General features: G+C 36.8%; 2 protein-coding genes across 2 annotated transcripts in view; one reads left to right on the forward strand and one right to left on the reverse strand.

Annotated features, from left to right (window-relative positions):
* The first annotated feature begins 2,422 nt into the window (after positions 1–2,422).
* LOC139120450 (uncharacterized) lies at positions 2,423–12,702 on the forward strand. Its single transcript, XM_070684859.1, has 4 exons — positions 2,423–2,529; positions 5,423–5,566; positions 6,297–6,527; positions 9,274–12,702. The coding sequence occupies exons 1-4, from the start codon at positions 2,488–2,490 to the stop codon at positions 9,538–9,540; spliced, it is 684 nt and encodes a 227-aa protein (XP_070540960.1). The 5' UTR covers positions 2,423–2,487; the 3' UTR covers positions 9,541–12,702.
* A 365-nt stretch (positions 12,703–13,067) lies between these two features.
* LOC139120449 (uncharacterized) overlaps positions 13,068–24,847 on the reverse strand; it is a 32,164-nt gene continuing 20,384 nt past the window's right edge. Inside the window, exons 13-21 of the mRNA XM_070684858.1 lie at positions 24,381–24,567; positions 22,948–22,989; positions 22,669–22,748; positions 20,558–20,688; positions 19,216–19,373; positions 18,342–18,501; positions 17,002–17,629; positions 15,809–15,889; positions 13,068–15,539 (exon numbers count right to left, since the gene is read on the reverse strand). Of these exons, the coding sequence (XP_070540959.1) occupies positions 15,419–15,539; positions 15,809–15,889; positions 17,002–17,629; positions 18,342–18,501; positions 19,216–19,373; positions 20,558–20,688; positions 22,669–22,748; positions 22,948–22,989; positions 24,381–24,567 (1,588 nt within the window). The 3' untranslated portion in view covers positions 13,068–15,418. The remainder of the gene's footprint in view (positions 15,540–15,808; positions 15,890–17,001; positions 17,630–18,341; positions 18,502–19,215; positions 19,374–20,557; positions 20,689–22,668; positions 22,749–22,947; positions 22,990–24,380; positions 24,568–24,847) is intronic.

A 24,847-nucleotide genomic window follows, 5' to 3' on the forward strand; every position in this document is an offset into this window, starting at 1 on the left:
GAGAAAGTGATCATCATGATCCAGGGCTCAACGTTAATGCATGCCCCTAAGTCGATGACATGCTATATTTAGACTGCTGTCGCAAAGAAAATATCATCTCATATGATGTGGGAAAGCGTCATAAAAGAAAACGAGATGAATAAAATGGTATCATAGGCCTATGTCCCGATCGGTACATTTGTTTCCCTAATAAAGATTAAATTAATGTGTGAGCTGTTGCCAGAGTCTTTATTTCAGTACGGCCCATCTCTTTTTCTTTCGTTGCGTTTGCGTCAACTGTCATTGCCAGAACATGTTGATCAACTTGCGTTATGATAAGATACACCAGAATGCATGGAAATTAATTTGTATCGCGAAATATCGAGAAATACCTGTATTCTATGATAAATAGACTTCAGCTAGTCTAGTAGCTGTCGCAACTGGCTCGATCGGTTTCCGTCATTTGTTACTGTGCGATCCAGTTTTAGTGTTACGCAGTTTGCCCCGCTCTACAACTCCGTTCTGCAGGTCACTCCGAAAACTTTCAGCAGTACTATTTTGGGGGACCAATTAAGCCGCTAGCCGTAGATAGCTCCTTTTTTCAACAAAAACTCTGAATAGAAATGCAGCAACTATCAACTTTCGATAGATATTTTGAAGGCAAGAGAACAAAACTCAAACGTATTATGCGCATTTAATCCTAGCTGTGATATCGCAGCGGTACTTGTGGCGTGTATCGAACTCGCTCGGGTCATTGAGGTCATCGCCACAGTCCCATCCATGGTCTGTTCTCTACTACCTCCATGGTTCTACATAATTGCAGTCGCTACCCGGCAGATTTGCCATGATATTTCAACAAAGTTGCTTGCTATTTAGATCTAGCTGAAAACAAAAACCTTTATGAAACAGGATAATCCAGTCCAAGCTTGATGAAATCGATGCTTTGATCTGCTTTCCAAGGGACGATTTCCGGAAATGGTCTAGCCGGTCACATGCCACTAACGCAAATATTCATTACGCACGTGAACGCATGAAACATGTTGCAGTTACTGGTTGCTTGTTTTCCCTTGTCAGCTATATTTTGATGACATTTTATGCTGGGATTATGATTGGTTCATTTGAAATGATGTGACAGCACTAAAACTGCTTCTGATACTTGATTGGATTGTAGTAAAATTTATCATTAAATTCATGGGATATTTTGACAGATCATTCAAAATAACATCAGCAGACACATTGGCAGCGCTGTGCAGAGGAGAGAACGCGCTCAAACCTTTGAGTAACTCCGCTCAACGGCTATGCTTATTCAATGCGTATTTTGGGGTCGTGACCTTTCAGGACAATGCTCCGTGAACACTGAGCGAATATATGTTGTATTTGATCACGTATTACGGTATGGAGAAATGTCTTGAAAAAAATTCAGTCGCAATCTCATAAAATTTGCTCGCCTATGCGACTGAAAATGGTCGCTACTTTGAGCCCTGATTGAATGTAATACATGAATTATCAGTTGGTCCGGTTTTATGTATAATATTGCTCACATCTTTACTCTGAAAGATAAACTACCTATTGTCATTGATTTCTGTTACTTTCTCCCCTGTAGCAGCACGTACAACTTTGTCGTAACTTGCAATTTTGTAATTTTTGCCTTACCGCACTCCCTGAGTTTCGTAAAGTATTGTATTGTATTGTTATTATAATTTATTTCAGGTCTACGTAGAGCCATATCAAAATCAAGTAAAATACTTGAAATACAAATTGTAAATGGATATGATCATTCTAAAGTGAGTCCAAAAGGATGACCGGATATAACAATTTTCACATTTTTTTATTCAGATGGTTGTCCTAGACAAGTCCCCCGTTTATCATAGCTTTCAACAGTCATCCGTTTTGCAGCGCCTCACAAAACTTGCCCTCCCCGCAAAACAATGGTACAGTCCAGGGCAGCTCCTTTGCATCCGCTCTCACGAGTCCCATTACTTGGCACTGACCACCTGATTTCGGGGTGCATCCAGCTGCCCGGCCCGGTCAAGAGACATTGGCAAGCGAAGATGCTGCCTTACCAGATCCCAACCGATTTTAAGTATTTTTTTTCAAATAAATGAAGTGAACAAAATTCTTTAAAATCTACAAATGCAAATTTATGTAAATTTAACCAAATTTGGCAGATGAAATTACGAATCAAATTATCACAATATTTAAACCTCAGTAAATATCGTATATTGCACGTTTTATACCTGAAACCTGGACTAAAAATAACAATTTCTGTCAGTGACTCCAATACGAATACGAAATACGAATACGAAAACGAATACGAAAACGAATACGAAAATAACTTCAGCATCGTGCACTCGCTCGGGACAATCACTTCCACTTCCGGTAGAACCTTTAGGTAAATTGAAATTATACATTAGCTTGCACATATTAACGGAGTTACGGAGTTATCGAAATGGAACATCGCCCCCATGTGGTGACGTTGCGTGTAAGGTAAAGTTACTGCGCGAAGGTATGGCTCGTGTGTTACGGCAAGCCTGGCAGGTTGCTTCGCAAGTGAGTGATCAAAGTTATACTTATAAAAATGCGTGATCATACTGATTTCGTAAGCTCGAGAGTGCTGTTAGGTCATTTGAACCCAGCAGGCACACCATATGGGCATGTCTGCGCTTAATACGTATGAACAAAGTGTTCACTCTCTGTACTACCTCTATGCATGCTCCAGTTGAATACGCAGCCATAGGCGTACGGCGAATTTTAAAATCACTGCATTTTATTAATAACTGTACAAAATGGAAATCGTGCGGACAGCTTTTGAGACATCCAGTGAACAGCATCCAATCAATGCAGTGCACGGCTGTGGTAGCTCAGCTCTACTGTTACTTATAGCTCTGCGAATTTTATATAAAACCACGTACTTGTCAGTTGTCTGTATTTTAACGGTAAAACATGCATTTTATTAATAACTGTGCAAACAGAAATCATGCGGGCAGCTTTTGAGACATACAGTGAGCAGCGCCCAGGGCACGGCTTTAAGTAGCTCTGCGTGCCAGGGCTGTGTACACATGTGTGTTACCGGTGTTATACAGGTGTGGTGGGAGGCTGTATACCGCCGGTAACACACACGTCAGCTCAGGTATCATGCAGAGCTTAGGCTGTAAGGTGAACAAGACAGACGAAAGGTCATAGCCTGGTATTCTAGAATTCTGGGCGCTGCTCACTGTATGTCTCAAAAGCTGCCCGCATGATTTCCTTTTGCACAGTTATCAATAACATGCATGTTTCAACATTGAATTTACAGACAAGTGATTTTACTGAGTAAAGCAGAGCAGTAGAGCAGAGCGGCCACAGCCATGCAATTCACTGTATGTCTCAATAGCTTTCCGCTTGCACAATTATTAATAAAATGCATGTTTCAACATTAAAATTGCAGACAAGTGATTTTAATAGTCGTGCGCCTATGCACAGCATCGTACACAGGGCTAGTTTGCATTGTACTAACACTATCACGGTCTCGCCACAAAATTTTGTGGCTGCAGTGCTGTATGTAGTTCGACTTGAGGTTTTGCCTTGGTATTTGGGTCAGACAGCAAAACCTTTTCAGTTTTACCGTCTGGCCCAAATATCTAGACAAATCCTTAAGCTACAGCACTGCAGTTATTCAGTTTAAAGTACGGTAGTGTAGCTCGAGGTTTTGCCCAGGGCAAAGAGTTCCTTCAGTTAACGGCCTCCACCCCAATTTTTCTTGCTAAGTAGGATCATGGAGGTACCCTTTATGGTAGGATATACAATATTTTAAAGTATGCTAACCCTAAAACTAACCCTAACCCATATTCTAAACCCTTCCGAAAGTTGTATTTGATGTGCTTTTTCCAAGGAAAGTCCGCGATTAAAGTGATTTCCAGGGGGGCTTAAAGGAACTCTTGCCTGTCTGGGTATGTGGGTCTAATGGCAAAACCATTCAGTTTGGTGCTGTAGCAAGAATTTCTATGAGAAAATCTGCTTGCTTCAGAACAGTAATTAAGCCGTTTTGATATGCAAAATGCAGGCCCCATGGCCAAGCACCTGTGCATAAGTGGTGACGATTGGCCAGTCACATATACAGTGCATCTGCCTACGCCTGACCATGGAGGTTTACAGTACATGGTGCATTCCTGGCATTAGTGAGCTTCCAATAAAGCCCGTCAAAGTGCTATGATCATCAAACACAATTGTTGATGTGCTTTTGAGATAAGAATAAGGATACAAGTTTGTCTCCTTAATAGACACGCCAGCGGCTTACAGACTATCCATGCGCAGGTTCATAGTATACTATGCGAGTAACCGGAAGTGTACCCGACTAAATTCATGGATGCCGCCATTTTTTGTGAGTGCTCATAAACAATTAGAGATGTACAAAGTTTTATTTTATAACATGCCATTAATAAAATGTATCTCTTTTATTAGCCAGTAAGTATTATTATCAACCTTTATATTGCTGATACAAAATATCATTACTATCGCGCCTACAATATAGAAAAAGAGAAAACTGTCGTTGATACAATCGAGGACATAGCAAAGAGTGCTGGGATTGAATTTTAGAAAGCGCCTTCTGTATCAATAACTTGATGCAAAAATTGCCAGTTTTGGACGAAACGCTAGTTTTCAGCTTTCAATTGGAATTTAGGCAGTGCAGTTACTATTGCAGTGATAATGCAATGTAGGCAGTGCAGTTGATTTTGGTAACAACTTTAGTTTTCTCAATTGTTTTTATTTGTTCTATGAAGTCTACAGTGTACTAATTATATTGTTGTTGATGGGCTGCGAGGGTTATAGTATACATTTGTTGCCCGAGGGTCTTAGAGTCACCCCAAAACAGTCTGTTTTACAAGGAAGTAGGCTAAGGATAATGTCTTTTTCTGCGGGGAAGGGGGGACTCTTTAATTAGGCCCAAGAAAATACAACTGTATGCTATTACTCAAATATAGCTGTCAATATATATTTTGTAACATACCTCATCCAATTTTCTCACTGAAGAATCAAGAAGTTCCTCTGCCATCACGCATCTTGGTCGCAGACAACATTGATATCATCTGTCTGCAATTAATCCAGAATGTGCCTTTCAATTGATAGTGCTTTCAAACTATACTACTCAAACTGCAATTTGGTGTCTGACTGTTTGTATGCATTGTGCCAAAATGGTTCATAACACATGACCATAAATTTAAAAACTGTCTATAGAGAGTTGGTATGAGGTACATGTAATAGAGAGAGTTACGATACATGTGATTCAAATAAAATGGAAGGCAAGTATCATTTGACCAGAAGCTTTCAACACCTTATTCATTAGCAGACAATTTAGCATAACAATGCTAAAATCTGCCATGAAGACCTTTAGATTTTAAAGAAAGTGAGATTTTAATAACTAAACAATGAAAACTTATTAAGTCAAAATTTTTTATACTTATAGCTACAGCACAGTAGGATTCCTACTGTTGTAGGATGTCGCGCAGCAAGGTATATGTGTAGCCATCCGATCAGCCGATTTCCAATTCCAAAAAAGGAAGATCTGCCGGAAGATGTGGTCCAGCAGATGAATGAAGTTGAGGAAAAGGTGAGGTTAGCTGCATGATCACCTCCATCATCTGATATCTCCAAGTTCATGTTCAGGCCAATTATGATTGTAGGTTTGCAATCAAATGCTGTAGAGCTGTATATTTCTAGGAAGAACATACTATTCAAACTAAAGAGAGAAAGCTATCATGAATAGCCATATGTGCAGAAAAGAATGCATTTTTTAATGAGAAATGTGTATGAATATAACCATCTAAAGTAACTTTGAATCATGTTCAAAACATGTATCTAGTGACACTCACTCATCCAATTGACCTTGTATTCACCAAAATACAAATTGTTAACGTTAACGAGCCAGTACATGACTTTTCATAATTTTTTCACTATTGTGTTTTTATGTCAACAGCAGGTTCTTGTTCTACTCCCAAAGCATGTTGAAATGCCAGTTATTTTGCATGTAAACTCAGCATCCGCAAGCATAAAATGTAATGCTATTGTTCAAATTTGAATTCTAGTCTGGACCTGAAGTTCTATGTCAACAATAGGTACTAGTCTTCACATGTACAGGCTTGGTTAACAAGCTGAATACTGTATATCTCAACATGCTTTTGGAGTAAAACAAGAACTTGCTATTGACATGCAAAACAAAAATAGTGAAAAAATCATAAAAAATTACAGCAACTGGCCTTATAATTCTTAACACTTGAATTTTCCATCTAGGACTAATTTTGGGATGTTTTTGTTTGTTTGTTTGTTTTTTTGTGGTGCAGTCTGGGTTTCTACCAAATGTCTTTAAAGCACTGTCTCACCGACCAGATGAATTCCGTGCCTTCTTTGCGTACTATGACGCTTTGATGAACAAAGAGACCGGAAGACTGACCAAGGCTGACAAGGAGATGATAGTAGTGGCAACAAGTGCTCACAATAATTGTATATACTGCATCGTTGCTCATGGAGCTCTGTTGAGGGTGTTTTCAAAAAACAGAATTCTTGCAGACCAGGTAGGCAATCTGTAGTGAGAGGGACTCTTAGCTCTCGATATTTTTATTATGGATGTGTAAAACATTTACATCAGAACCACCAAAAGCACCAAAATATGATTGTGTTCATTAAGAGGATAACAATGATGGCCTATAATTATATAAATGGGCATCATAAAAATGAGTTGAAAACTTCTACTCGTACTTTTTCTCAAGGAACTGTAATTTGTTCTTTCATCAACAATAACAAGTCTCGATCACCACACACTTTTTTATCACAACTGGAAGCTGTGATGTAGAGGTGGTTTCAACCGGTGTTTGATGTCGTCCATTTCCGTAAACGACAAAAAGTCAAAAACTGCTGAACAGACTGCATTGATATTTGATACCGATACATAGACTGGTTCCAAGTTTCCGATTCAGAAAAATGGAGCCAAACGGAGCGCCGGTTAGATAGTTTTGGGAAATTTCTAACCCCCCTTTTTATCTAATTGATTTTAGGGGTCTTTCATATATGTAGTTTTGGAATGTACACCAATCCTGCATTGTGGACTGTTTTATGAGTTGTTGAACAGAAATGAGGTTTTGATGAATGTTAGAAATATGCAGGATGGCTGATTCGAAGTATAAGAGATTTCTATGGTCTTTTGGGCATCAAAAGCAATAAAAAAAACATATTTCATAGTTTAGATTCTCACTTTTGAGATGACCCTAGGCATTTGTTAAGTAAACATCCTTGAGTCAATATACAGACTTTGACATTCCAGAGATTAAGTATCCACAACCTCACATGTTACAGTCTTTCACTACAATGGTATGGCCCAAACCCATTGTTATCAATGGAGAGTGTGGACCTGTCTACAGGAAATTGGGGTGAACAGGTTTAGACAATGATGTTACAAGTTGTAGGTTAGTTATCAAGGTAGCACCAGCATAGAGTCCTGAGCATCTGTCCATGTGTTCTCACAGCAAATTACAGGGAAAAAAATGATTTGAGAAGTTTCTCTCCTTTAAATAGAAGTATATTACAATTTAAACCTGTCATGGATAGATTGCTCTCAAATGATCTGAAACACAGTTATTGCCCATTAGCAACAAATCTATAGCAAGATTATATATGTAAAGTTCATGAACTTACACAAGGTATTAGACAAAAGATGACCATGACTTTGCTACTTTTCAACATTTATTTCAATCAGATTTCCCCAGCTTAGTGTATAATTTTGTAATCTTAATTACTGTCAACTTAGCTTTAGCCTTTACTAACTTACTCTAACCTCATTATTCTTACACTAGTGTTATACCTTATAACCACAAAATTTCAAGAGATGCATATATGATTGTCACTTAACAAACAATTTACAAATATGTCTTCTGCTTTTTCTCCATATACATATACATGTCTCTTTTCTCATAAAAATGAGCTTAAAATCGCAATGTGAAAAATAGTCTTTCAGCTATATGTTGCTCATTGACTTCGTGGTCTGTCTAATTCACAGTGAGTGTGGTTGTTGATAAATGCCGATAATACTAGGCGGTCATTATGTCCAAGCGCCATTGGCGGTATTTTTTAACATAATGACCATAGGTCATTATCACATCTGGAAGTTGTGATATAGGGTTAGCTTCAACCGGTGGTGGACAGTGTCCATTTTCCGTAAACGACAAAAAGTCAAAAACCGCTGAACAGACTGCATTGATATTTGGTAGAGATATTCAGACTAATTCCAAGGTTCCGATTCCGAAAAATGGAGCCAAACGGAGCAGCGGTTAGATAGTTTTGGGAAATTTCTAACCCCCCTTTAACTAATTGATTTTAGGGGTCTTTCATATATGTAGTTTTGGAATGTACACCAATCCTGCATTGTGGACTATTTAATGAGTTGTGGAACAGAAATGAGGTTTTGATGAATGTTACAAATATGCAGGATGGCTGATTCAAAGTATCAGAGATTTTCATGCGCTTTTGGTAATAAAATTGATAAAAAACAACATATTTAATGTTTTGGATTTCTCACATTTGTTATGACCCTTAACATTACAGACTTTATGACATAACTAGCTGCTGGACCTGTTTACTGGCGCATTGATTTAAAGACAAAGATTGTTTTATTTTGTAATAAGGACGTGTGATTTCGTAAAACACAGTCTATTACCTGGAAATGTGATTTTTGCGAATATTGCTTACCCCACTGACAAACAGTGTGGTTTAAAATGGCTGGAATTCGCTACTTCGGGACTTTGTTTTATGTGTGCATTTACTGACAAACTCCAAACCCGCAGCACCTACCCATTCAGTATTTCATGTACAGGTGTACCAGAGATAGAGTAGTTTCACAATGTGCCAGTTGTGATCAAGTGCCATTGGCGCTATTTTTTGAACAGAGAATCATTTTACCTCAAATTCAGTGATATGTGAAAATTATCGAAATTTGCATTTTCACCAACAACATGATAGTCAAAACTAAATGTTCTGTGCATGTTTTAAAATGAGTCTACATAAGCCATGGACTGGTGAAGATTTTGATGATCAGAATATCTGTGCATTCTGCCGTAAATGAAGTGCCCACATATGAGTGAAAGGATGGGAAATTTCAGGGTAGTCTGATAGTGTGCATATGAATGATTGAGTAATTACAATAATATTGTGTTATGCTGAGTAAGAGCTCCACTTTATGTCTGACAATATGACAATAGAATCACGTGCAATGGTTTAGGAATAACTGTAGATTTCAAGTTTGTGAATCTAAAACAATTTTGTTCTCAGGTTGCAGCAAACTGGAGATGTGCTGACCTAGACGAGAGACAGAAGGCGATTCTGGAATTTGCCATGGTGGTGTGCAAGTCAGAAAGTGTGACAGAAGAACACTTTTCCGCACTGGAGAAACACGGATTCGATCGGGAAGATGCCTGGGACATCGGAGCAATTGCCGCCCTCTTTGCTCTGTCCAACAGAATGGCACATCTCAGCAACATGCGACCTAATGATGAGTTCTACTTGTTTGGGCGTATCCCAAGAGAAAAAAAGAACTAGACACTGTTGGAACGAATCCCTTGAAAATTTATTGTCATCAGGTGAAGGAAAAAAAATTGGTTACAGGTACAACTAATACCACCTTTTCTAGGGATGTGAATGTCTGATTGAAATGCTGATAGGATATAATGGTGATCCTTCAGTCAAAACTGTACTTTGGTTTTGGAAATATAATCAAGCTGAACTGGAAAAGAAATTGGTACCGTAACTCAGAGCTCTAGTCCTGTGAACCAAAATATTAACACCGTTGTTACCCAGTATTCAGTTTTGGTGATTGTTAATTTTTATTTATTTGTGATGCATGGGCATGAGCACACGTGCCTAACCTAATTAAATATAAAATTGTGTAAATATGGACCTTTGACACAAGTTTGCAACTTCATTGAAAGTGTTATGATCAACATAATGAACAATATTCACCACAGATTAATTCTAAAGGCCATTGAGTATTCAAATATGCAATTAGCTGACCTAGAAATAATTAATTTATTTGACTGCTGTCATTGTGTCACCACTTTACATAGCAGGTGTAATTGCCTTTGGTCAGGTCCTTCAAGCTATATATGCCAAACTGTGAAAGCTCGTCAGATATGCAAATCATAAATTAGCTCACAAGAAATGCGAAATGACTTTCAATATTGGTATAACCTGGTATAATCATCAATGTACATTTTGATAAACTTTGATCAAGTAAATCCAAGTATATATCCCAAATTAGGAAAGTTCATTAAATATGCAAATTAGGAATTGACTGAAATGTTCTCATTAAATGTGCAAATTAGGAATTTGCTGAAGCAAAAATGTTAAATGACTTTCAATAATGTCGTATCATAGTATCTTTAATGTACATAGCAAGTTTCATCAAATTTGGTCTTGTCAATTCAGATTAATATCCCTAATTAGGAAAGTTCATTAAATATGCAAATTGGGAATTGGCTGAAGTAAAACTGCTAAATGACTTTCAATAATGTTGTATTATGGTATCTTCAATATATGTAGCAAGATTCATCAACTTTGGTCGAGTCAATTCAGATATATATCTCTAATTAGGAAATCATTAAATATGCAAATAAGGAATTGACTGAAGTAAAAATGCTTAATGCCTTTCAATAATGTTATATCATAGTATCTTTAATGTACATAGCAAGTTTCATCAGTTTTAGTCAAGTCAATTCAAATATATATCCCTAATTTCAAAAGTTCATTAAATATGCAAGTTAGGAATTGGATGAAGTAAAAATACTTTATGACTTTGAAGAATGTTGTATCATAATATCTTCAATATATGTGGCAAGTTTTGTCAACTTTGGTCTAGTCATTGCAGATATATTGCTAATTAGGAAAGTTCATTGAATATGCAAATTAGCAATTATCTTTCATGTCACCCCTTAATATCTTTCACAGCTGATATATCTTGGTGTAATCAACATTTGTAGTAAATCAAATTGTGTGCAGTGGTTCTCAATGTATACCTGTGTTTTCTAAAATCATTAATTATGCAAATGAGCAAAAAGTAAGCAAGCCACACCCACCAAAATCTAATCACTTCTTGCCGTTTGCAAACTGAATCTATATGTACCAGATTTGATTCAGATATGATGAACCCTTTTTGAGATATCGAGCACACAGACAGACAGACATCGCTACGACACCAGCTCACGTGTATGAACATGTGAGCGAAAAAGGAATTTTCAGTAAGGTGAAATGCTTCAATAATCTGTGCATTGGTTTGATAGAGATTGAGAATAGGGCTGTTTGTGACGTCAATACCAGGTACTGATAATACGTGCCTTGCTAATCTTTTCAGCTTTTTGTGTTTCTTCTATCTTGCTATCTGTGTGAGGATATTGAGAGTAGAAGCTCTAAAAGTTTTTTGCCACAATTGTCACGGTTTTGACTTTTTTAGGCACTTTTCGTTTAGTTTTTATTGCTACACAGTAAAACAAAAACTAAAAGAGACAAATTCTACTAGAGATGATGGGCCTATCATGTAAGCAGACGTTTAAACTAAGATGTACATACAGATATAGTAACTATGTGTGAAATAAGTATGGGTTGCTTTAACTTGTGAGAAAAAATTAATTGATAACAGTTCTCTTTATAAATCAAGAAAAGGGTTCTACAATGCATCTACATAATAAACTTTCAATTCAAGTGGGAATAAAAATGAATTGGGGATTAATTTTCATCAAGTGGTGAAGTAACAAGTAATGAAATTAAAGATCTAGTAAAAGTCCTAGAGCTCTTTTATGACTGACTTGCAGCGTGTTTCAAGTCAGCGTGTTTGCAAGGCTATATCTGATTGGTCATTTGTCACTATTCACAGCAGCTTAGGGAGTTTATTTGTATTACTTAATTATGGCGGTAAGATTCTGCCAGCCAATTGGATAACAGCTTCCAAATCGCTGCAAGTCGGCCCCTCTTATATGCTGTATCTGCAAGGCTACCAGTATTGTTTCAATATTCAAATGTTAAGGATAGACATGGCAGAAACCAGCTGGTATGAATGGATTATGTTGATTTTTGTGTTAATTACTCTGATTGCCCAAGTGCTTGCATGGCATGTTCGTTCAGAGGAACACCCTGTGAATGAAACATTGACAAACATGTCACAAAAGATGCAAAAAAAAAAAAGCGTGTTTTTAGTCACAAGATTTGAAGTTACATAAAACCCTCATTCTCCGACTGTTCTTATATATACCCTCAATAAAATCGGCCCTTACTGTAATATGTCTTGGCTAGCTCTACTGTCAGGTCAGTTGGCTGTTACCACCTGTGCCTCAATCAGAGGCTGCACGTTGGTCACACAGTGTTGCACACATGCCTGCTGCCTCGACATAAAAGAAGAGCCCCTTGTACCTGGGCTTTATTCTCTATCTGAACAATACTAAATTCAGGTATAGTTGTACGTGAGAAAGGAGACCGCAGAAATTATTTTGAATGTACTTTCAATCACAAGGCAGCAGTACTATTTACAATCTTTTAGCACTTTATGGGTGATTGCTTTACAAATATCACATAAACTCCAAAATGTCCTGAGCAATGTGAGAGCAAATCTCTAAAGGAAGAGAAATTTGGGAACTCTCAATTTTCCAGTGTCACTGACCTGTATTAATTTTCACTCGTAAATAAATAAGTGAAAATATCACAAATGTCTCACAATATGTATTGTAGTGAGTCATTGAACTATTCATCTCTTTATACAAGCAATGGCAGATGAAAACAGTGATACTGAATACTGAATATTTTTGTACACCTATGAGTTTTATTGTACAGTATATCTTGGTATCAGGGGACACAGAGTACAATGACATTGATGCAGAGTCCAATAAGTTTTGATGTTATTCGACACTGACTATTTGACCTTTGAAGGACAAAACAAGAACAATTGAGAGAGAAGCCTAGACTGCCCCCCCCCCCCACTGCTCAAATTTGTTTCTTGAGTTTATTCTGTTTTTATATGTATATGCCCAAAGACTAAGACAGGGGACACAGAGTACTGAAACCCATTGATGATCAGCTGCACATAATGACAAAAGGTTTTTATTAAAAATACGTATGACAAACCAGACGTCTAGTATGTTCCGGAAAAAAGTCCGTAAAATTCATAGTATTCACAATTCTTTATTTCCATTTGGAGATTTTCTTTCATTTGGTCTGGCTTGCCTTGATATTACAGTAATTAAGGACAGTGAATTATGGACCTTGCTATGGGTAAACTGATTTTGAACATTACAATAGACAACAACTTAGACAACTAATCTAAATGACATACAAATAACAGTGAAAAATTTGACAAAAACACAAAACTGTTCACCTTGGTTTTTGATTTTCTGCATTCTTCACAATCCAAGAAAAAGGTCCATTTTTTTGTCATTGCCACTAAAAATAGGACACTGGAGCAAAATGCAAGCAATTGAAACGTTTGTGAATTTTATAATCCAGTACATAAAAATTCTGTCAAAAACTCTTGATAGCTGAAGACAATCCCTATACAGGTCTGACCACTCATGAATTATTATTTGGCCAGGTGTCATTTTGCATAGCCTGAAAGTGTAAATGTTTATTCTCATTTCAGTTTATTTGCATGGCGATCAATATGCCATGTAGTATTAGTTCAGTCACCAGTCAGCCTGTCTTCTCTGGGCTGGACTGTTGAGGGCGCAACACTGCACAGCACAGCAGCGCATGCATCACAGCCATATGGAAACTAGCATGAGGCAGTGACATAGTCTAAAGTTGGATAATTCAAATGATTTGTTGATATTGATTGCGCAAATCTTGAAATATTCCAAAGTGAAGCATGTAGATTTCATACGGTTTGTGGTTTGTAAAGCTGTCATCTCTAAAACATGAATCAAGGAAACGACTAGAAATTGGTTTAAAATGCAATAAAAAGAAACTATTTAAAGTGTGGCCTAAAAACATAAAATCAACATGGTCCATTCATTTGAGTTGATAAAGTAAGCTATCACATTCATTTTTATGCAAACGATGACAGGACACTTCATGACCTGTGTGTGACAAGTCAATATTTGATGTCCTTGAGTTACTTGTTAGGATGATACAGTAGAAACCAAAAAAGTTATCTTTCCAAATTATCAAATTTTCATCGGTGGAAATTAATCACACCAACAAAGACTGCACATTTAGCAATGTTCCCCAAAATAAACTAAAATAATTCAAAAGAAACTAGAGGAAATATTTTATGTAAAGTTTTTTCCGAGAGGAGATAAAAATACCGCTATTGCACAAGTCTTTTTGTAAGCATTAAAAAATACAACAATTTCTTGTAAGTTAACAAATCACTGTCTCTTATATGATTATCTCTTCAGTAGAAAGAGACCATATCATTTTGACTTGGTGTATCTGTCCTTTTATGTATGTACTTGTCTAAACTATGCCTTGGAAAACCTTTTGCTAATCAATCAAACTCTAAATCCACAGAAACTTATTACTTTCTGTTTCGTCTGATCAAGTATGTGCCTCTTTAAACTGGTATTCTACTGGCAATACAGATGTCAACTCACTTTGGTATTTCTCATTGTGATGGCAGCAAAGCTTTCAAAATTTACAATTTTGAAAAAATATAATTCTGAAAGAATTCTTGACAACCTTTTCTTATAATATTGCACAAAGTTATGAGAGTCATGACATTTCATTAAGATTACGACACAGACAATGTGTCCTCACTCTTGGAGTTGAATCAGTGCGTGAAGATCATCAGGTATGCATGCACACTTACCCAGGTTCTCTACTCACAATCATTGCATGTACCAGTGCTAAAATGTGGCGGGTGATCATCATAAAAACAATCCCTCTTTCTAATGTCTTTTTGATCTTCCAAAATCTATCTTCCTTTCCTCTCTTTTTATTTTCCAAAATATATCTTCTTTTCATCCCTTTTTTCTGGAACCAAGGCAGTTACAGACTCTACCTCTGCCAGTGTTATAAATATCTAGCCATTGCATTTGTATTGAGTTGCCTGCATGGTAAGGCTAAATATATGAATGATGCTGAGGACTCCGGTATCATGCATGCATATCTGATAACCTCCACGATACTCTTGTCTATCTTTATCTTTATCTTTGGAGCAGATCATTCTCCAAGTGCCTAGCAGGAAGACTGAAACATTGGAGAGGAATAAGATGGTGACATATCAGGTTTGGTACACTAACCATTTTGGCACTTGCTATAAAAACTAAACATAACACTCGTCTTGACAGGCTCATTAGATTCACACTGCTTGACAGGCGGCCATATTACATCTCAGACCCAACACTGAAGGATCTTGAAAAGTGCAATGACATGACAGCAGTCCAAAAAACAAACTGAATGTGCCTGCATTTGATTATCGTCAAAATTTTGGGTGACCCAACTATTTGAGTTGTGCATAGGTATAGAGAATACTCTGGATTGCAGCGACTGTTATAAAGACAAGGAATATCCCTCTGTAGTCTCTTCTCTCCAGTTTAACTATTTTCAATGGAACCAGTACACTGAAAGAAGAAAGCAAATATTGATGCATCAAATGAAATAAGCTATCATAGACTAAAGTTGGCTTATACCTGAATTTGTCTTTACAAATCCCAACTTGCAAAAACAGTATCAATGACACTGTTCCTCCCATATAGTTTACACAAAGTATGCCATCACTACGAACTTGTGCAAAAAAATTTAAAGACATCCGAAAAAGTAGTTTTGAATAATACAAGTAATAATAATAAAGTGAAGTGGTTTTGACTAAAGAAATACAGAATTGACTTACCCTTTTGTAAAGAGAATTACAGATAGAATAACCAAACCAAGCTTCAAGCCAATGTTGGAAACACTTGGATTGAGAGGTGCCCTGAAAGAGTTGATAACACACAAAACGTCAAACCAGCTCATTTACAAAGTCTACGAATAAAAGCCTGATTAGCTGTATCTTTTTGCATTTTTTTCCCATAGGATGCATCCTTAAGTGATCACGGAACATCTTTCAAACATTACCAATGAACGTGAAAGTTAGATTTTAATGATTAAATAACTTTTGACTTGCAATTCACATATGGCCACTGGCAGAGAGAACACACTGACTGTGATTCAGTGTGATTAATAGACTTAATCCATCACCCAGAATTGAAATATTCAAATCTTCAGAGACCATATGGCTTAATAAAGGGAATTAAAAATATCTCTCAGAAGATTGGATGGTATATCTTAGTAACCAAAATGCAAAATACACACCTTAGAGGGACTCTAACAGGGCAACCATGAGCTTTATGTATACCTTTTGCTACTAAAGATGAACACGTATATTGTATGGGAGCTTTTGTGAGGGTGCAGGCCAGGTGAGCAAATCAAGTTTTGAAATATCTTGGACCACAAAAGTTTTGCATAACACTCAACAAGAAGATCAGTGAAAATAATTGTACTTGAGTGATACAGAACGTAATTGCTGGACTTGAAAACGAGACTTCACGACTTCTTGATGTGTAGTGACACTGGCAAGGGGTTCATCTAATACTGCGTGGCTTTGCTCATCCCAGCACAGCGGTTCATGAACGGCTAACTAAAATATAATAAATTCTATTAAACCTAGTTTTGTGTATAAGCCTGTTTTTCCTTGTTCTCTTCTCTCACCCTATGTTTCCTCGCTCTGTGAGTTATGACTTTTCAGTGTTAATAATGTATGCATGATGCAGTTTTCCCTCCTTTGGTGAACTTCAGGCATGCTATATGATAGCCTTATAAGATGGCAACAGTATGGAGGTCAACACAGAAATCCTATACCAAAAGTTCAACAAGGGAGGGCGCACTGCATCAGTACTCCCTCTAAGGTTTTAAGTTGATGAGCAACTTAGGGTTTGGTGCCTGAAGGGCATGGCAGCGTCATAATACTGTATACACAGACAGTCATGATTAATAGTGCCAGGAAACATAGGGCCAGAGATGAGAACATAACTTAACTAAACTTACTTCTCGTCTATGACAACCACTGGATTATCCAACTTTTCCGGTTCTGATTCTTTAGGTTTCGCCATTTGGCTTGCTGCCACCAAGAAACGCCTCTGGATGTTGTGCATTCTCGCCTCTTTCTCAAACTGTTGCACCAGTTTATTGTTAAGTTTCAGGTTGCCATGATGATCCTTTTGTTCCTCTTCCTCAAAATCATCTCTCTCTGTCGGCATTGTGAATCGCAGGACATTGGTATCATCTTGGTTCTTATTACTTCCATCGCTGCCAGTCCCATCAACCAAGATTTGTGGCTGAAGAGGTGCCACAGTTACCATGGCAGCAGTCCTTGGCTGTTGCTTAGCAACTGTTTGTTCTTCATCCCTATTCATTTTGGTATATTCCTGTGATTTGTCTCTGGCAGCCAGGCCACTCTCTGCCTCCTTTGTTACCATGTTCAGTTGTGTTTCCTGCTTTTCATTTTCTGTCACATTCATAATTTTCAAATCAGGTTGCTCCACCGTTATGACTTCGTGAGTTGTTGGCTGTTCATCCACACCTGATTTTGCACCGAGTTTATAAATATCATAAAATGATGCCTGCAATGGCATTTCCATCATGTCCTCAACATTCCACAATCCATAGAGATGTTCTGTTGGGTCAAAAATGAACAACTGTCAGTCACAAATATGATGTGAGATCAGCACCACACTGCACTGCACTGCAATGCTCCACCAATAAATCATTATTGACAATTCAAGACTTTCCCATTGGTCAAGACATCACATGTGGCAAATACACTCATGGCTCTAACTTCTTTTGAAAGGCCACTTAAAATTCAAGAACTGTTCTCTATTGCTTGTAAGATGTGGTATTTTTCAACATACTACAAAATCAGTGACAGATATTTTTGTACTGTGACTTTTCCAGGAGCATATTGAGGTAATTGTCACTTTCTTGTTTCATTACACTGTGAATACATTTGTAGGGAACAATATGGTGATGTGCTTCTATCAAATGATATTTTACTTTACTGAAGGAGAAATTTGTTTGTCTCTTGCCATGTGTAGAATTGTGGAGAATAGAGTTTGTTGTCAAATGTCTGCACCTGACCAGCAACTATGCAATACTGAATGCAAGATTTTAAGTGATAATTTGGTCGATTTGTTGATCATAATTACATTATCATTCAGTCAACGGCTGACAATGGCACTCATTCACAATCACAAGGGTGCTCTTTATATGACATTTCCGAGGCTCAACACTAACTTCTTCACACTGAATGAAAATCATCTCTATCATATGGTGGCTAAGTCTTTCACAGCATGAGTTGCTATATGGTCAAAATTAAAAACTATACTCGCCTTTGGTGTTGTCGGTGAACCATTTACGCTTGACAAGGTGTATTTTTGTTGTGTAAGGAAAGGGATTCACTACACCAAGTTGGTGAAGAGTAAGTGTCCATGACCCTGTCCTCAACTCACTGCATGATATAGACGAGACAAGATACTGGGCATCCTCGGGCTGCAAAACAACAGCAAACTAAGATTATCTGGATCTTTGGAACTTTAATCAACAACGATAAATGCGATAAAATGACGGCTTTTGAGTGTTAACTCTTATTTGATTTTTGCAGAGTTTCAGAGCATACATTTTATTTGCAACGTACAGGGCCTGGGATCAATTTCAGACTATTATGAACAAATGTTACCGTCAAAAAAGGCAAACAAATGTACCTTTTTTTGACCATTCATCAAATTTCCTTTCACAGCAAGGCTTTCTGTGAGAATGGATTACGGCATAATTAGATATTAATTGCCATTTTAAAGATATGAAAAGTATGAAATATGCATCTACAAGAAAAACATCCATTTTCTTTGAAGCCCCATTAGCTAATATCTTTTTGTGTTTTGCCTCCCAAAATGATATCACCCGGTCTTTGGGGAGATTTTTTTGATTCCCATAATTATGCCATATTGTCTTTGAAAATGTCACCATTTCAATCCTTTGCGATAGACTCAGTCAAAGGTTTTGTGTGCTGTTGTAAACATTTCCATATAAGTTGCTTTTTATTCCAAAATATAGATCCAGCTAATGGGGCTTTTTAAGGGACGATCCATGTTTTATCAACGGTCTTATTATGCTAGGTGATAGGTGCCTTCTGTCAGGGGTTCAAGCCGTGCCAATAGCTCTTATTTCACTTGAAATTTGAGTAACATTTTGGCTTACAATACTCACACCATAGTGTTTTCTTGCTGACCAATCAAATGTGAGGATTCTGTGACATTGTAGTTTTCCGCTTGGACCGAAGATATGAGCTTGGAACTTGAGGGTCTTGTTCTTGCCAATAAAGACAAATCTGAAATTATCCTTCTCAACATTCTCATACTGCTTATCTGTCAAAAATAAAATTAGTTTCATGTTGATTAGATTTATAAGCAAAAATATGAAACATACCCTGAAAAGAAAACATGTGTATGCCTCTGTTTGCTTAACTCTATGTCCACCACATTGTATGTAGCCTTTTCTAGATAACCATGGCAATAGGGCTATTCACAATTGATGTCATTGTTCTCTCATTAATATGCAAAAATAAACATTTGTCTGCATTTTTTATTACACTTCAAAAAATTACGTATGGAAGACGTATGGAAGAATGATGAAAACACATCTTGGTGGGCGACTGCTAGTGTAACAATGAATACTCAAAGACGTGTTCACGACTCAGAGTACAAGCTGCAAAAACAGCTACGCATGCAACAATGATGACATTTGTCTGCATTTCAAGCTGCAGCGCCTGATGTTGCATTCGTGCAGAAACATTTAGTAACACACCTGTAACCGTGTAAAATTGTAATGGGCCAGTCAGTTCAATGATTCAGTTGATCAGATCAAATGATTGCCTGTATTTATTAAAGCGATAACATTGCATAGTTTCAGTTTTTCCTTCTCTGAAGTTGTAGCAGCGTCATCGGTATTGGCAGAGGATATTAAGAAGGGGTTGCTGTTGTAGTGGTTAAGATGACACTGAAGTATTTGATTTACTTAAAGTTAGTACATGCCACGTAAGTGAACACTTAAACTTTGACTCAAACTTTCCTAGGTGAAACTTTCAATCATTCTCTTATCAAATCAAGAATGAAAATAAGGGGTAACCATGCAAAGTTTTGGTGCTAGAGAAACAAATAACCTGACAATTACTGATATTTGAAATTCAAAATGGCCGCCATCCCTCTAGTAGTGTAGGAGTGACGGTGATGGTAGACAAGGTAGTCTTAACAGTGGTAGCTAGGTAAATAGTGGTGGTAGATATGATAATATCAGAACATAGATAATCCCTTTCCTTACATGACAAAGATACACCTTGTCAAACATAAACGGTTCACAGAAAACACCAAAGGCGAGTAAATTTGTTTTTAATATCAGAAAAGGTAGGTTGTGATGTGGTATTGTTGATCATAGCTCATGGTAATAGAAGTGTAATATTGATAGTTCACCTACCACTGGCAGTTGAGATAATTTTGTAAAAGAGTCAGTGATGATTGTATAAAAAAAAACAACATGTTGACTGTGTACTCACTCATTTTTTTCATATTTGCAACTTCATTGCAATATTTACAGGGTTTTCCTTGCTGCTTGAATTGTGCTCTGATGTGAAGATATTTGCCAATAGCCAGGTCGTACGGGTGTGGAGGGTTTTCAATTCCACGCCTACAAATACACATACAGACATTACAAAATTGAAACTGGAAACAGGTACAGATGGCTACTACTAAGAGATTCTTCACCAATGTATCTGACAAAATAAAATATAATCAAGGCCAATTAATGAGATCTTTGTGGGTAAATAATACATTTCTCTTTATGTAGTGCAACTCATATGCATGTGCATTTAAAGACATAATTAATATTGTCATAATAGGAACACAACATCATATGAACACTACAGCCTTCAACAAACACCTACATTACATTTTTTAAGTATAACCAGATATGAACTGTAAATGCTAACGTGTTTCATTGTACATGTATATTGCAGTTATGTGTAAATTTGAACCTTTGCCACATGTTTGCAACTTCATTGAAAGTATTATGATCAACATAATGAACAATATTCACCACAGATTAAACTCTATAGGTCATTAAGTATTCAAATACGCAATTAGCTGAAATAGAAATAATTAATTTCTTTGACTGCTGTCATTGTATCACCACTTTATATAGTAAGTGTAATTGCCTTTGGTCAAGTCCTTCAAACTATATATTCCAAACTTTGAAAGCTCATTAGATATGCAAACTATTAATTAGCTGACATGAAAACTTAATGTGCGAAATGACTTTCAATATTGGTATAACCTGGTATAATCATCAATGTACATAGCATGTTATGCCAACTTTGATCAAATAAATCCAAGTATGTATCCCTAATTAGGAAAGTTCATTAAATATACACATTAGGAATTGGCTGAAGCAAAAATGCTTTATAATGTTAGCCTACATAATAGTATCTTAATATACATAGCAATTTTCATCAATTTTCGTCATGTAAATTCAAATATATATCCCTAATTTCAAAAATTCATTAGATATGCAAATTAGGAGCTGGATGAAGTAAAATGCTTAATGACTTTCAATAATGTCGTATCATAGCATCTTTAATGTACATAGCAAGTTTTGTAAACTTTGGTTTAGTCAATACAGATAAATATCCCTGATTATGAAAGTTCATTAAATATGCAAATAAGGAATTGGCTAAAGTTCAAATGCTCAATGACTTTCAATAATGTTCTATCATAGTATCTTTGATGTACATAGCAAGTTTCATCAACTTTGGTCAGGTCAATTCAGATAAATACCCCTAATTAGGAAAATTCATAAAATATGCAAATTAGGAATTGGCTGATGTAAAAATGCTGAATGACATTTATTAATGTTTTATCATAGTATTTTTAATGTACATAGCAAGTTTCATCAATTTCGGTCATGTACAAATTTAAATCCCTAATTTCAAAAATTCATTAAATATGCAAATTAGGATTTGGATGAAGTAAAAATGCTTAATGACTTTCAGTAAGGTTAAATCATAGTATCTTCAATATGCATACCAAGTTTCGTCAATTTTGATCGAGTAAATTCAGATATATACACCTAACTAGGAAATTTCATTAAACATGCAATTAGTAGTTATCTTTCATGTCACCCCTTAATATCTTTCAAAGCTGATATATCTTGGTGTGATCAACATTTGTAGCGAATCTCATCAAATTGTGTGCAGTCGTTGTCAATATATATCAGTTTTTTCTAAAATCATTAGTTATGCAAATGAGCAAAAGTAAGCAAGCCACACCCACCAAAAACTAATCAGTTCTTGCCATTTGCAAACTGAATCTATGTACCAGATTTGATTCTGATCTGACGAGCCGTTTTTGAGATATTTAGTACACAGACAGACAGACAGACAGACAGACAGACAGACAGACACACAGACACACAGACATCGCTGCGACATATGCCAACGTGTGTCAACACGTGAGCAAAAAAATAAAAGCTACTGCATGTATAAATTTTAACTAAACATTTGAATTATTGCATCTCTATTTCTGAACAGAACTCGAAATACCAGGGGTTGAGGTTTTCAACATAAAAACAAACGTCAAGAAAATATTCAACACAGGGGGCGCTATGACTTACCCTCCAAACTTGTTGACACCCAAGACCTGAAGTGCCTTCAGGTGACCTTGACAGAAGCAGTCATACTGTTTCTTTGGCATCTGTAAGGTGTGTACAGGAAGACACGAATGATAAGTCAATAGAATGTGACACAAAAGGACAGGGTTTATAGATAGTGCTGTTCAAAGACCAAAGATGTTTGTGGCTGATTGTGAGTTTCTAATACAAAGCAACTCATTACAACAATATTAATTATATAACACCAAAAATTATGACAATAAAGCTGGTGATGATACTTACGAATGAAGCTCTCATTCTTGTTGTGGGTCCATTTATTTGCGTCTGCCAAAAGACAAAAAAAAAAGAAAGACAAAAATTAGAGACATTCCCTAAAAGACAGGGACATCTGCACCTCGAAATCTTCTCTTTTGGAACCACATCATCACTTTACCACATACAGATCATTACAAATTACTGAAACAACTCCACAATTGAAACTGGTCTTTGCTGTGATGTAGCAAGTATGTACCTTACACATCAGGTGATAAAATGTGAGAAAAAGACAACATTGATGTGTTGACATTCATGACAACAAAAGTAAACTACTGAGGTTCTGTATGAATACTGTACATCCTGTCACCTGAAAAAAAGTCTTGAAAAAGTTTCATGAATGCATCTGGTTCAAAAAATTTTACGTTGTCTGTACTGAATGCTCAAATATGGAAGTTGTAACTTTGCTGCTTGATCCATACCTTAAGCAATAACCCCGCCACAGGAGGGTATAAATGAGATTTTTGTACAATGCGTAACAAATAGCGCTCGCCTATCAGCTCGTGGAGTGAATTGTATCCAAATCGAGTGACATACTTTTACTGTGAGGAAGTGTCAATTTATTTGTGTATGAACAAATACAATCTTACATGCACATCTCACCAGATGTTGCATCTTGACTTCCGCAATATCAAGCAAAGTGCACGGTGCGCCGTTGCCCTAATGCAATGATTTGTGTACATCAAACCAAAATGTTCTGCTTCAGAGATGTCTTTCATCATCAATCCCAACTTGTTTGCACCGAGAGGTGAGTTACAGACCCATGCTTTATCTGTGTATAAAATTCAGACTTCAGTCTTTGAAATACAACGGACAGTTTTGGATTAACTTTAGAAATTTACGTTCAAATGCACTGACTGGGCAATTTTCGAAAATGCTGGTTAAGGGGCCCGTCGTTTTACCACTGCTATCAGTGCTAAAACAGTTTTTCAGCATTGTGGAACGAACTTTATATCAAAATGGCACATGGTAGCATGATAATATATAATCTCATGTAATTACTTGTATGATTTCTACACCAAATTATGATGTGATGGTATTTCTCTCAATGGCTTGGCTAGACATTTTTTTTTTTGGTAAATAACGGTGGATATCATGATAAACAGATAATCTCAGAGTCTCTCCATGCTCACAGACCTGGCATGCCAGCCTGATACTCTTTGCATAGGCAGTATGGGCCTTACTCAAGAGAACATCATTGCAAGGCAGAGATCTGGTTTTCAGGAAAGCAGAAGATGTGAGATAGTCTTACTGATGGCATAATATCAACATCACACGCATCAATTTGTTCAGCCTACAAAGAATTAAAAGAGAGTATTAATGGAAAAAACAAACACAGATTTGGAGCAAGAAGAACACAAAACCAAATATCCCATGCTTTTTTTCCTCATGTGTACACTCACCACTTCAAAATCAATCCAAATTCTTCTTTTCTGAACCAGCTCATTTCTACTGTTGAACACTGCCTGGCAGCACGGATCAGTCGGCTGAATCACGGGCAGAAGTCGCCATTCCTTTATGACAGGCTTATGCATCACTTTGTACCATTGATAACCATATTTCTTGTTGAGTGCCGATTGGACCAGAAGACTGACAATATAAAACATTCATGTGAACCACCATATTAAAAACAGGGTGTTGAACCGAGTAAAAGTTTTCAAGATTTGCAAATATCTACACTGGATCAAGCTGCTGATGGTACAGTCAAGTAATAAACCACACCCAGCGACAGTATACCACAAGATTTTGACCATGTTCACGACATATGTGTACGAGCAATAGTGAGTGCATATATGGAGTGAACTGGTAAAATCAAGTTGTATTCCATTGCTGGGTGTGGTTTATTGCTATTGTAATACAATACATCATA

This window comes from Ptychodera flava, chromosome 20, assembly GCF_041260155.1.
Source record: "Ptychodera flava strain L36383 chromosome 20, AS_Pfla_20210202, whole genome shotgun sequence".
Classification (NCBI taxonomy): Eukaryota; Metazoa; Hemichordata; class Enteropneusta; family Ptychoderidae; genus Ptychodera; species Ptychodera flava.